Source organism: Prinia subflava, chromosome Z (assembly GCF_021018805.1).
Source record: "Prinia subflava isolate CZ2003 ecotype Zambia chromosome Z, Cam_Psub_1.2, whole genome shotgun sequence".
Taxonomy (NCBI): Eukaryota; Metazoa; Chordata; class Aves; order Passeriformes; family Cisticolidae; genus Prinia; species Prinia subflava.
Window position 1 is genome coordinate 71,071,566 of NC_086283.1, and position 14,808 is coordinate 71,086,373.

Here is a 14,808-nt window from a genome sequence, read left to right on the forward strand (position 1 = left end):
CTAGGGAGGTCCTGCCCCTTCCTAGCAGATATCTGTCTTTCAAACCAAGACACCTGTCAGACCATTTCATTATTTTTTGTTTTATACTCTAAGATTTCTCCCCTCAGTTATACACCATACTTCTTAGATTGGTTAATGAGCATGCAGTGTTAAGAAGCCATGTTTATTTTCAGTGCCAAGAGTCAACACTGAAATCGGAGATGTTGTTGATTATTTCAAAGAAAAAACCCACCAAACTACAACAGAACAAAGATAACAAAATGAAGTTTCACTAGTCCCAAAATAAACTTTTAAAATTCTGAATTTATTTTGACAAATCTGCAAGAAGCATTATCAATTGTGTGAATAATATTAAAAAATTATAGAGATTCTATTAGCTGTGTGTTTTCTTACAACTTCTACATTTATGCCTACAAAAAAGGGGTTTTTTTTCCTGGTCTGTCACTAACGTGCAAATTTCTACCAGAATCAAGTAACATGCATAATAGGCTGAAAAAAAAATATATGAAGCAGGGTAGCATTCTTTTTTAGGAGGAGGGGGTGGACAGGGTGTTTCACCACTGCAAGTAAAGAAGACATTTTTCATAACTGCTAAAAAAGAAGAAAAAGTCCATTACAATCTTCAGATCCTTGACAAAGACTCTTGGCTAATTGTACTGGTCTAAAAGCAGATAAGCCATATAATTTTAGAAGAAGCAATCCACTGAATCCTTCAGGAAGCACAGCTTGGCAATCTATCTTCAATTCAAAATAATGAGGTGGCAGGAGCATGGTAGAGAAATAAGTCTTCAAAAACATCACGTAAGGGAATCCAGCTGTGCTTGTACAGTTTCCAGCTATTTGAAAGGAAAAAAAAGAGAGAAAAAACCTCCACTCATAAAATGTTGTTTAGAAACATGCAAACAGAAATATCCAATATCTTCAACTATGCATACCAAATATATTTGCATACTAATATAAAAATCCTGTACTCATGAATATTTGTTTTTACATGAAGCTATTAGAATTCATTGCAGCAGTTTAAATATTCAAATTTTAAAGAAACAGTTGTCTAAATACTACCTCTTTAGCATGCACAGATGTTTTCCTGTGAATTTCTAATGCATAATACCAAGGAAAAAAAAATAATAGAGTTCATTTTGACTAGATTATGAGTCCAGCATCTTGACTGAAGAGGTAACATGAAGATGCTGTTTCCAGAGAGATCTTTGTCACTCTTCAGCTGCTCCTCCTGATTAACTGCCAGGCATGCTTACAGTGACCCAAGCCCAGCCTATTCCAAACCTGAATGCACAGGCTCTTCTTGAAAATGGTTTATGTGATCAAAGGAATCCAATCGCTTTAATTTAAGTTGGATCCCTTCTTTCCAGTTTTATTAGATTTAATTCATATAGACAACACTTCCTGCTGAACAGCACAAGGTGTTTACAAAGAAACTATAGTATTGTAAAATCTACAGACCTTGTTGTAGAACTCAAATAGCTCCTGATGGCTAAATTCTACAAACACTTTCTTCAGGTTCTGTAAAGAAGAAAGAAAAAACAAATTAAAAAAAATAAAGGAATAAGCATACTCCTTTTTTATCTCCTTTTCTCTCTTCTTCATTTCTCTTTTCTCTTTTCAACATTAACTCCAGTAAATCAGAATATGAGACTAAGCTATATGAAAGACAATGGTTAGTTTCCTTCTATTCACTACAATTTTCCTCACATGTGTATACTTCATTTAAGCAAAGAATTCAAATCTATCAGCATATCTATTCTCCTCCTGTGAAGAAGAGTAATAAAGTAATCTATGTAAAGAATTTAGTTACCTTATTTTTAAGTCAGACAAAAGTGAAAGATTACATTCATCTTTCTCAGCAGTCCATCTACGATCTGGTAAATACCATTACACAGATACAAAATCAGTAGTGTATTTGATTGAACTGACACAGCTATTAAGGTACTGCACAGGCACAGAGAGCTAATACTTCCATTCATTAACAGTTCCAATCTTAGCATGCTGACACTGCTATAGGCATCCATGCAGATTCAGCCCGAGTTAACAACACAACAGCTTCAAAGCAGTGCTTAAGCACTTAAAAACCCCCAAAAATAACACAACTGATGAAAACTACTGTAGATAAAACAGATGGTGGTAATAACCCTTTGCATACATGTGCCAAAATGAGGGTTAAATTAAAACTTCTGTCCTCCTTAACTTGTTTGAAGCCTGCTACCTTCAATCACAGTGCAGATCTATCCACACAGTTCCAAGTCTTATTCCTTCTATTTCGCTTTGTGACTTTATTTATTTAGAAGTAAATTTCTATTTCTGCACATTCTTTTTGTTTTTCTTAGGTTTTTCAACGCTTGGATGCATTCCTCAGGATAAAAGCTGCACTTCCACAAACACTAACGAGACTCTGTGAAAGCTGAATCTCTGGATACCTCTAATCACAAAATATTATCAACTGAAATAACGCACACACACTGCATTTCTTTAACTGGTACCAACTTCATGTACCATATGGGTCAACAGAAAAACTTGTTTATCCACTCAGCTTAAATGAGCAAGGACACTTTTGCATACAGACCAGGCTGTGGGCCAGATTCTGTGTACTCAAAGCAATGCAAGTCTCAAGTTATGCCAAATAATGTCACTGAATTTGGCGCACCAAATGCACAAGAGCAGCAGAAGCCCTGGGAACACAGTATAGGTACTGCCTGGTGCCTGCTCCTCAAAAAGAGCTGTAAGAAACACAGGGAAGAGATAAAATAACTGGGGCCAGCCTGTCTGGTGCAATTCCTCCTTCTCGCTCTGCATAAAGAAGGATCGCTTCCAACCATTTCAGGACGGCTACAAAAGCCGAGAAAAGGACCAGTGATTTGCATGAGAGACCAATCTTCCCCCTCTGGGAAGGAACAATGCAATACTGTGAATCGTATGGTGAATACAAAATAAAACTACCGGGACAGCAGTTTTCTTTGCCATGACTCCAGCTGCTCCTCCCTCCAAAGAGCATAATGACATGACAGGAAAGTAAAAGCATTTTTAAAGACTTTCTAACAGCTAAGAAACAAAAAAGAAAGCAAACAAGGGTTTTTTTCAGAAGAGAAAGTGGGTAGAGGAAAGAAGAAAGATACACTAATAGCAAGGGGATCTGCCACTTCAGCTGGAACGTTTGCTTGGCATTTGCTTTCCTAGAAGGATTTTGGCAGTGGAATGGAAGGAATCAGAACTGCGAAGAGGAGGTTCAATGAAAGGAAAATATCATGTATTTTAAAAGTTTATCAGTCATAATTAATAGCTAGGATCATTTCTTGAAGGATTTCTGGAAGGAGAATCTGCTGGATTTTGATATGACAGTTTTGCAATACCTCCAGAGAGGGATAGCGAAAGACCTCTGACCATCAGATCTAATTTCTCTGATCTCATTCAAAACGGGCATCTTTTGCAACTATTTCAGATCAATTCTCTCTCTCTCTCACTGCTTGTCTTTCATATTTTCTAACTATATTAGTTACTGTTAGTTAGAAGATACAGTAAGCAAATGAAAAAAATGCACACCTTTTAATTCAGATTCTCTTTATACCGAATTAAAAAACCAGTATGTTTTATGAACAGGATGAGATCTCTCTTTCCATTATTGTTTAATAATCTCACTCTGATAACTAGGACAAAATTTATGTTGGATTGGGCTTGGCAAATGTCTGCAGAGATCTAAAAGAAAGCATGCCATGCTAGGCTGTATTTCTGATCTGGGGTGGGAGTAGGAATGTCAGTGAGAGGTGTAACAATCTTCTATGAAATATGTTGTTTATCTGCATTTAATAATCTGCTAAAACACTTTTGTTTGTATGTGTAAAAACCTGGTACATCTACTGCACCACTACAACAGAGTGTCACAAAAAAACCCATGCAGAACTATGGCATCAGTTAAAAATGTTACTTTACTATATTAAATTTCTCACTAGCATGACTCCATTAAGGAAGGTGACAAATTATCTGTATTATATGGTCAAGAGTTCCTATAGAAATTACAAGAATATTTTATAATAACTAGATCCCTTCAAAAAGCCCTACTCAGGTGTCTGACTGCCCCCATTTTCAGCGGAGATATCCATTATTCACTTATTTGCTTTATTCTGTGTGAACATAAACAAGTGCAATTAAAACTGTGCCACAGGACTAGGTTACCATCCAGTTCCTCAATTATTCAGTAAAATTGTCTTAAAAATGACTGTATAGATAGAATATTGCTAAATCCCCCAGAGCGGACAAATTCCTAATATACTTAATGGAATTTTACTCAGATAAGCATACAAAATTACAAATCCAAATAATATTTCAACCATAACTAAAACACAGGATGAAAAAAAATTGCTTTCAGCTTACTTACTTAATTAAATGTCACTGTGTGCAGACAAAGCTTCAACCTATTTATGAAAAGTACAGCTAAGCTGACTTCTTTTATCTGCACATACAAGTTTTCAGATGTTGCCTCTGATCTAGTATGTGTTTCTCAGACGTAAATAAGAAACCAGCAATTTGCTGGATGTCTAACTTCTTTCTTCTTTTTATCAAATGTATTACTTTTTTTCCTCTTTCCTTATAAATGTCTTCCCATCCCTTACCTTCATACTATTCTCTCCCTCATTTTTGGCATCTCATTTTCTCCTTCTTTTTATCGTCTTCATGTGAAAGAAAACTGAACTGAGCAACCAGAAAACTAAACTGAATTTATTCCCATCAAACTTTGTCACTCCAATAGTTTTTCTAATTACATCCCAGATTTTGTTGCTGTGACAATGTCAATTCCTAGCTCCTACTTTTAAGAGTTTTAGTCTTGAGTGTGACAGTTTCATAGCATCAGAGAAACATAGCTGAACATGCTATTCCTATGAAGACAAAGAAATCTCTAAAGTACCAAACGTTCATTCTTTGGGCTGCTTTGAAAGCAGACACAGGCTTTTTGTCTGATACAATACCCATGAAGGGTGGCAGGGACTTGCACTAGAACAATATTCTCAATGAGCATAGCTAAGGAGTATGTGCAGCACATTAGGTAAATAAAGTTGCTGTTAAGTTCAATGTGTTCATCTACTGTAAAACATGACAAAGCATTGCATTTACTACCGGAAAGGTCTGCGTGAATTGCAGGTGTCCCCAAGAAAAATCTTTATATCACTCTGAATTCACTGCAAGGAATACAGTAATAAGCTTTTCATAAGAAATGTGTGGTTTAACATGTTTGGCCATGTATCACTAATGAATGTATTTTAAGTGTAAAAATTAGATTTCAGTGCCATTTTGCCTTCATGCCTAGATGAAATCTGATTTCATTCCACCTCTTTTCTCACTCCAGGGTTGTATCAATTTACAACTTACAACCTTCTAAGAACTATTCAATTCTAGTAAGTTTAACTGATTAGGGTTGTTTTCTCCCCATAAGTATTTTCTCACTTACTGTCTGCTATTATTTTAAAAAACATCTTCATCAGTCTCTAAAAGTAAATTTCTTTTGGGGGTGAAGGGAGGCAGGGAAGAGGAAAGAGAGAGAAGAGGAAAATTAAGATAAAAGCGTTTTATTCACAGTCAATATTAACATGTTATGCTAAGCAAAACAGCCATTCTGAATGTCTGGCTAATTATACAAAATAGCACAGTCTTTTAATATACACTCAGCTTGCAACCACCACCAAACAGTAAGGAAAATTTTTACCTGAAACGATCATCAGCATAAAATGATGAAGATACAAGTATACAAGACATGTAAGAGTCACCAATTTCCCATTATTTTGGCTAACTATTTTAAACACGAGTACCTTCTTGGTGCAAAACATTTCTGTAGAAACCAAGCAAAAATTGTCTCCTTAAAATTCTTCAGAAAGCAGATGCAAATTTCTCGTTATAACCAAAGGATTGGGGTTTGCTTTTAGGGGGTTGGTTGGCTGGTTGATTGGTTTTACAGTGGAGATGTTTATCTGTTTGTAGTGGTTTGTTGGGGTTTTTTTAATACAATCCTCTAGATATTCCTATTCTAACGTACTCATGCAAAAAGCCTTATTACTAATGACAGAATTTTGCAACCTTACGCTCTACACAGCTATTCCACACATTTAAGTCCCCAACCCCGTGAGTAAGCACAGAGTAATGCACTAGAAGTTTTAAATAAAAGCTAAACTTCTGCTTTAAAGCTAACTCGAATACAAAAAACTGATACTACTGTTCTCAACTGCAAAACTATAACTACTTCAGTGATGTTGAAAAATAAATGCCAAGTTTTGAAGCAATTTTAAAGTAAATGGAAGGATAAGCCGAATTATATTTACAACCTAAATGTCTACTGATAACGTTGGTATTCTGTGACTGAGCACATGGAAAAAAATACTATTTTTTCAAAAGTATATTCAAAGCTTTAAAATAGTAACTAAGTGACATAACATACATTTCAGTCTTCATATTCTAATAGTAACTTTAATATTGTCTTGAGCCACATCTCCATTAGGTTTGAGAGAAGAGTATTTCCACATTTGCTATCCATTCTCCGGTTTATATTTATTCCGGTTAGATATTCCTAAAATCTCAGATATAACAGAATGATATGGATAAGTAAGCTAATCAGTTTATGGACAAATTAAGATTCATTCCTAAACAGATTCCAGTTGATTCTTACTAGCCTACATTTCCCTCTGGACCTATCAATTTTTGTGCTACATTAATTCAGACTTCCTTTAAACTTGCTTGGACCCTGGAGAACTGTGCATTCACCTAGGCACTTACAACTTACAGCCCATTTTCTATCTCTGTCTCACAGAAGTAAATAAAAAGTTTGAGCTGCTTGGTCAGGAAGATCAATCTTAAGAACAGCATATGCATTAAAACAGACGAGCATCTCTTGGAAGCACAGCTGTTTCTTAACTCTCTGCATATAAGAGACAGTAATTAAAACTTCTTCATATTCTTTCAGCTGTAGATGGATGTGATTCAGCTCAGGGATTCAGCAAAACACAGGGAGTTAAATTCAGACTAATATATTCCTAATTAAGCTTGTTTCACGTCATCAAAAAATGTGACCTTCAAACTTCATTCTTTTTCCAAGCTTATCTACATTTGCAATACCAAATTACTATTTTTGTAGCGAAAAAAGTTGTGTTTTATGACTGAATTATATGCATTTCAAGTTTCAGTGTTATACAATGTAAGATACTAATCCTGACCAACATATTAACACCTTGTTCATAAAAGTACTGTGTTCTACCCTTCAAAATTGCATTTCTTTTTCATATAAGCTTAAGAAATGCAAATTCCTTGCAGATTCAGGGAGACCAAGATCTGCATCATACTAAACATGTCTTCCCCTCTCTTTGCAATCTATATGTAAGCATCCTAACCAAAGGTCTGTGTCGATTCCTGAGATCTAACCAATGTGTTATTGGAATTTATGGAGATACATACAGATAAATCTTGAATCTCACTCCAGCAGATTTAGGATCATTTAAACATGTTTGCATGGAAAACAGCAAGAATTAATTTATTGCCCAGTCTGGTAATAAGGCAACAGATTCTGCAGGCATTTGGAGACCTACAGAAGACCTGACATACTCCCAAACTGCAGTAAGAATTGCCAGTCACTACCCATTTTCATTACTCCTGTTCCTCTCCATCCTCACAAAAATATCCATTACTGACTGAATAAACTGATGCAAAACTATAGACAGGAAGTCGGACACAGCTACTAAAAAGACCACATAGGCTGGGGAGATCAAAGAGCATTAAAGGCAGACAGGTCCCTTTTTTCACAGTAGGTAAAGAAAACGCTTTTAAAACTGAGAGTATTATCTGGGAAAAAACCCCAAAACTACAGTTTTCACCTCAGTACAACATGTCAGAATAAATACTATCTTGGTAAAGATAGTATTTAGTATTTAGAGAGATACAAAAGCCTTTTTCCAATAGCTGTATCCAAGTAAAAGTGTTCCTAGGAATTCACATTCCTGTAAGTACCATCATTATATTGGTTGGCCTTTTAATGATACTTTTGCATGGAAAAACTCTCAAAACCAGAAATCTAGAGGTGAGGGTTGACACTTCTGTGCAGATTATGTTAAATACACTTCTAGAAAAACATTGCAGTGAACAAGCATGCTTGTTTTTGGAGAAATGAGTGGTAGATGTGTATCAGTGTATGCCTATCACTTAAAAGCATGTATTTTATATTGATCCTTCCCTGCACATTGCACGTACAGAAAATGGCTCACAGAAGATCTATTGAAAGACTGACTTGCTTTATGTCAGTTCTGTATTTTGTATTTACCTTCACATGTCCTTTCCTTCTTTGAAGATAACTATACACACTACACTAGCTCCTGGTTGATTCCTCAGTAGACTCACATGGATTCAGTCACTAAGAGCAACAAGCATCCATCCACAAGAATGTTGTATTTTCAGGATTCAGCAGCAAAACATTCAAAATTTCCAAAAACAGTATATCCAACAAAACATGTTTAAAAATTGGTTCATTCACTGAAAGGCTGCCACAATTACTAAGAATGTCACAGACTAATCTGAGGAACACAGCTCCTAATAATTATTATTTTCCTGTTTCATTTCTCACCAAATTTTGCAAATTCTGCTGTACTCCAAATAGAGCAGAAAGCTCTCTGAAGAAGCAATCTTACTAAAAATTAAAAAACACCCAAACAATCATTCTTCCTATTAAATTTCACTGTATCAAGTTTGGAACCAGGAGTTCACAGGAAATCACATACACTCTAATTGTTGCACACCACTTATACTGTCTGTAACTATTAAAACACTACTTTCTTTTTTAGTCAAAACTATACTGTGATAACTGGTTTTATTCCTCAGAAGAAATTAAATTCTAATCTTTCACAATTTGGTATCCCTCATTTGTCACAGAACCTAGGATGTTTAAAAAATTAAGTTCAGGAACACTGAAAGGAAAACTAGGAAGTTGTGACTCTGTGTTTCTTTTATTTTCACTCAGGCTAGTGCCCTCAAAGCCCCAAAGACCAGTGAGTTCACATTTCCAGTCTAAAGATAGCTCACATCAAAACTGACACAAAAGTCTTACATTCACTTAAAATGATACAGAATTCACTTTTCCTCTTATTACTGTATTCACAGATAACCTCTGCTGAAGAAATTCTGGTGCTAGGCAAGCTAGCACCAGAAATGCTTTCAAGCTTTTCTGACCTCACATGTTCACCAGATTTGATCACAGCTGATGCCATTTTGATTTGGTACCACATTAAATTTTAGGAACTACATATAGCTACAGTGTGAAATATTTTCATTATTGAGATCAGGAAATAATCAAATTCTAGGAAACTAACAGAATTGAGTGTAAATATTAGGTGCAACATTAGCCTAGTATTGTCATCCACTGATTCAAGATGAGCTTAAATGGCAAACAATGCACCTTGGGTAAGTGTCTTGGAACAGCAGACTGAGAACTCTTTGCATCTAGATATAGGATGGTCAAAACCCCCTATTAGCAAGAAGAGCAGCTCAACACCATGTACAGAGTGTTTTAAAGAGCTTCTCACACTGCTTGCTTGCAGCTGATGTAATTAACCTAGAGTTGCAAATACTTTCTGTTCTAATCAGTTATACATCTAATGTTGGGTCTGAAGCTGAATTTAGAGGAAGCTCTAACTGTCATACAAACCACTCAGAAAGCCACCCCTTTCTTCTTCTGTAAAAGGAAGATAAAGCCTCTGTCCAGAGAAGAAACCTGGGTTATCATCTGCATCCACATCTAGAGTTATAGATCCAACAGAAATATTATATGGTGAAGTCATGCAGGTGACTAACATTTTAAAAAGGATTTATGCCTCCATTTAAGAATGGAAGAAACTGCCATCTTTTTGAATTATTACCTTCGGAGCCTATCTGGTTCAGTAAGAAAATGCAAATGCTGTATTGTTTTACCACAAAGAGCCATTCTTTCTTCATCACTGGAATACCTGAAAGTATCTACTGTTTCTACTAAGGCACAACAAAAGGGACTGGATAAGAGATGCCAGCAATGAGAGGAAAGATCTAAGGAAGCTCTGATCCACATGAAATCAGTGTAACTGATGTGAAAACACCCTTTCAAAAATCTGCTTAAACATTTACAAAACATTGAGATTAGATAATTTGAAAATTAGTTATTTTTGTTTGAAATGGGTCACTTGGAGTATCACAAATTTGGATTTTATTAGGCAGATAAAATGTTTGGGTCTTTTTTTTCTCCTGTGCTAAAGGGATGCTAGTGACTGTCAGAAAGTATGTTTTTCATCTACAGTGGGCAAATCATTGCAGTAGCTAGCAACTGGGGGCTTGCATAAAATCTCAGCTGCTGAAAGACAGGGAAGTCATGCAGAAATGAGGGATGTTAACTAGCAATCTAGTCCCAGCAGGATCAAAGACAGAACTCTTGGGCAATAAGGTTGTTTGTAAAGTAATGCATATTTTACCCTTTTTAAAAATTTACTTATTTTTATGAGAAAGTCACCTACTTGCTATTTTTACTGTATTCTAAGGGCTGTGATATATCTACAGCTTTTGCTACAACACTCACAATCTACAAATAAGTGGTGGTATCTCTTCTTTGCCATAAGCAACCCAGTAAAGCCTTGAACCAGAGTTACCTGTTTGTATCAAGGACACATTGACATCAAGAGTGTGAACAAAATTACATTGCATCACTAGCCTGACCAAGTAAACACCAACACTTCTCAGGCAACAGGCCACACAAAATTTCCACAAAATTGGAAGAGGTCATTAAAACCAAAGTTTCTCAAATTAGACAAAAAGTTTTGCCTTTTTACAAGAATTACAAATAGATTATGTGGTTTTCTCTCATTATGACTCCACAAAATTAATAAGAATGTGGAAACAACTACTTACTACGAATCAATCAAGCAACAACCTTCTCATTTGTCATTGAAGGTTACATATATTCTAATGACACAAAATAAGCTATTTTGGATTTCAGACAATGGAATTTCAGTGATTTTGCTTTACTACTTTTGCTGACAAGTTATTTAAAGCTTGATGCCGTGGAGTGGTGTGAATTTTCACTGCTTGCTGAAAACTGGACAAAGTGCTAAGGACAGAAAGTACAAGTTCTGTGTGTTTACCCATACACCAAAGTTGAAATGAGATCTCTCACCTACAGTTTCCTCCAAAGCCAGACTATGAACTATAAGTGTGTAAGTAATATCCTCTCAGGAAAGAAAAAAACTATTTTTGGCTAACACAAGCAACTTGAAAGAGGGTATCAAATTCCTTTTTATTTTCTTCAAGTCTGTGTGCTATTGAATTACAGTTCATCCAGGTTTCTTTATAAGACTTTAAGTAATATGAAGGAATATAGTACTAGATTCAGATTATTTTACAGATGGCAGGAGCACAATCCAGTACTCAGGCCAGCTGCAACGGTTTCATTAATTATCAAAACCAAGATACTTTTTATGCTTCTTCCTCAAAATGAATCAGTTTAGCTCCCAATTAATTACATTTTTCTCTTTTAAGACAGAACTGCATGATACAAAACTAAAATGGTAGAGTAAGCAATAAAAAGTGTATGTAATCTTCTTACAAAGATAGACACGAAATTAATATTTAAACTAAACTTAATGGGGTTTTTTATATTTTTAACATATGAGTTCTTCAAGAGAAAAAATGGAGCAGCAAGAATGTCAAAAGTCAGTTTGCAAATACTATTTTCTTAGAATCACATATCATTAAGGTTGGAAAAGACCCCCAAAATCTTTGAGCCCATCAAACTTTGACCAAACACCACCATGCCAACTAAACCTCAGCACTAAATGCCACACCCAGTCATTTCTTGAACACTTTCTCTACCACCTTCCTGGGCAGTCCATTCCAATGTTCAACAACCCCTCCCAGGAAGAATTTTTTCCTGATGTCCAACATGAAGAGCTGGAGCTGCTGGAGGCCATTTCCTCTTGTCCTCTAGTTCCCTACTTTTCTACAACCTCCTTTGAGGTTAGTAGAAAGGCAGTGTCCAGTTGCATTTGAGATGCAAAACTGGTTACTGAGCAGAAGGAAAATGAACTAGAAGAACGAATAGGTGACAGCTGAACCGCTAAACTAGAAAGACAGCCTGATGATCCTAGTCAGGATCAGAGTGACAGCAGTCTTTATAAAAGCATATTAAGAGTATCTGTGTTTTCTTGCTGGTGTGACAGAATTAACAGCTGAACACACTAAAGGGAGATGCCACTGGATTCCAAGCATGAGAAATGTTTTGCATCTGTTGAAGACTGTAATTCCAAAACCCTGCACAGAAGACTTGAATTGCCCAAATTGCAAATGAGCTTCATTAATGAGAACAATAGTCTAACTTACTTGGGAGCATTATTTTTAAAGGATTAAAACACTATTGTGAAAGAGAAGTAATGCTATTTGGATTGTTTTGTTTATTTTGGAGATAAACAGGTTGACTGGTTCACAGCCATAAACTAGGCAGGACTCTACTATCTGACAACGGCTCTGTGGCATTAGAGGCTACCTAAGGAATACATAGATCCAACAGTTGATTTGCCACTTGGCAGTCTACTTTTCAAACTGAAACACAGTTCTTGGGATTTTGTGGCATCGGTAATATCCTCTAAATCCTATATAATATACTTGTAAAGCTGAAGCCTACAGAGATATGAAATTCTAGATGTAGTAACAAGTTCAATACTACAAGAGAAAGGGCCATCTGAATAAACTGCATGTCTGTATCAGCAAGAACTTTGACAAATATTCAAAGTGAGGTTTTGTATTTGAACTAAAATGTGTCTCCAGTAGTTATTCATACTGTGTTTGTTGAAAATATTGAACTGCGAAAAGAAACACATGGGAGGTCAAAAACTACAAGCCATTTAACAATAGCTATCATTGGTACAACAGCGAATGAAGATCCAGAATACTGAAGATCCAGAAAGACTTTCCATTCCTTTTTTCTTCTGGGAACTAAAACTTTCATTTCTGAAATACACCCTTCAAGATTAATACATGAATGACAAGAGATTCTTATCTTAAAACATATTCCATTTAAGGAGAACAGAGTATTTACCTCCATGAGCAAAAACACAGCCACATCAGCCACAGCGCACTGATTCTCCTCTGTTCAGCACTTGTAAAGCTTCATCTGAAGACACTGCATCCAGTCCTGCACAGTCCCAGTACAGGACAGATGTTTGGAAACTGGGGGGAGTTGATCTGAAGGGTTATCATCTGGATATACCAGATGTAAATAGATCCTAGAAGAAGGTTTGCTTTTTTTGTAACACAGTTAAGAACAGGCAATCTACATGCAGTCCTATTGTCCTGGGGTAACCCTAATGTTATTTTATTCCATATCTATCTGTGCCCACAAACTCTCACTGCATATATAAGACCCTCCAAACGAGAACTCTGACAGGAGGAGAGTGTGCTATCACAGGTGCTTTCCTGGTTTTTGCCACGTGGTATTTTGCTTCACTGGCTCTTTGGTCTTTGCTTAAGTGGGTTCTCTTTTCATTTTTTTCCTTTTTCCTCATCTTGGAGAGGCTGCAGTGGAGATTTTGGGCTGCCTTGGGGAGGATTACACAGGTGCCTGTCCACAGTCGAGGCCCTGGCCAGCAGCCCAGTGTCCCTGCCAGGGACAGAAAACACCAAGTGCCTGGCCCAGTGGCTTTGCTGAGCTCGTCCTGATGGGCCTCTGTGGGGAGGGTGCCAGCCCTGGATGAGCCATCTTGTCTCTCTGCCATACAAGCCCAAGACCATCCCTGATGGGCACAGTCTCAGGAAGGGCATTTCCAGCATTTCTGGTCTCTTTGTTGTAGTGTCAGATCACGAGTTTGTAGCTATCTAGCTGTTATTTTCTGTTACCTTTCTTCTTCTTGCCTGTTGCCACTTCTTTTGTTACTAAACTGCTATTTTTTCACTTATATCTGTTGGTATCTCGTTCATTACTGGTGGCAAGGGATTCACTGGAATCAAGGAAGAAGTTACTCTTTCAGACCAGCCACCTCTTTAAACTGTCTCAAATATATATATATATAAATATATGTATATATATACACACACATATATATATATGTAACAATTGTAGCACTAAGTATATGTCTGTGACAGGTAATTATAGTTTATTTTGCTGAATACTAGAGATCTGTTTAGGGAGTTCACCTCATAACAAAGAAACATGTTTGGCAACAAATAATAACCATCCCTGAGCTGAAGAATTGACAAGGATTACAATTTCCATCCATTCATGACCACTTAATTTCTCCACATAATTCTCACAGGGAGCTGATCCAAACAAAATCCCTAAAAGCTGGCAATCACACCTTTTAGATAGCCACCGTTCTTCACTCTTAGAAGACCTAGATCTGGATGCACAAGTAATTTCCACAGATATTGACTGATAAGCAGTGAGAGTAGGCCAGAAAGACGATCTAGATAACTTGGCAGAGGCCAGTGAAGTTCACAAGAGACAAGGCTTGGGATCTGAAGACTTACTGGCCTCCTGTTTGTTTGCTATCACCAGTTTGAAAGTACTGCATCTGGAGTGTGATTAAAGAATTCCAGCACTTCAAAAACTCTGAAACTTTAAAGAGGTTATAAAACATCCATAAAGAGCACGTATAAGAGTAAATACCCAAAGGGTCCGGAGCTCTTGGATAAAAAATTGCCACTATTAGTCAGCTATACCTCTATAAACACTACTATCCAGAGCACCACTGGGCCACAGGGCTCTTGGTGTAGAGGCAAAATGCTAAATGGTCAGATAATACAAGGAGCTAGATTACCTTG

General features: G+C 36.5%; 1 protein-coding gene across 1 annotated transcript in view; it reads right to left on the reverse strand.

Annotated features, from left to right (window-relative positions):
• Positions 1-283: 283 nt before the first annotated feature.
• The window catches only part of COMMD10 (COMM domain containing 10), a 105,970-nt gene continuing 91,445 nt past the window's right edge, over positions 284-14,808 (reverse strand). Inside the window, exons 6-7 of the mRNA XM_063423127.1 lie at positions 1,462-1,521; positions 284-836 (exon numbers count right to left, since the gene is read on the reverse strand). Of these exons, the coding sequence (XP_063279197.1) occupies positions 798-836; positions 1,462-1,521 (99 nt within the window). The 3' untranslated portion in view covers positions 284-797. The remainder of the gene's footprint in view (positions 837-1,461; positions 1,522-14,808) is intronic.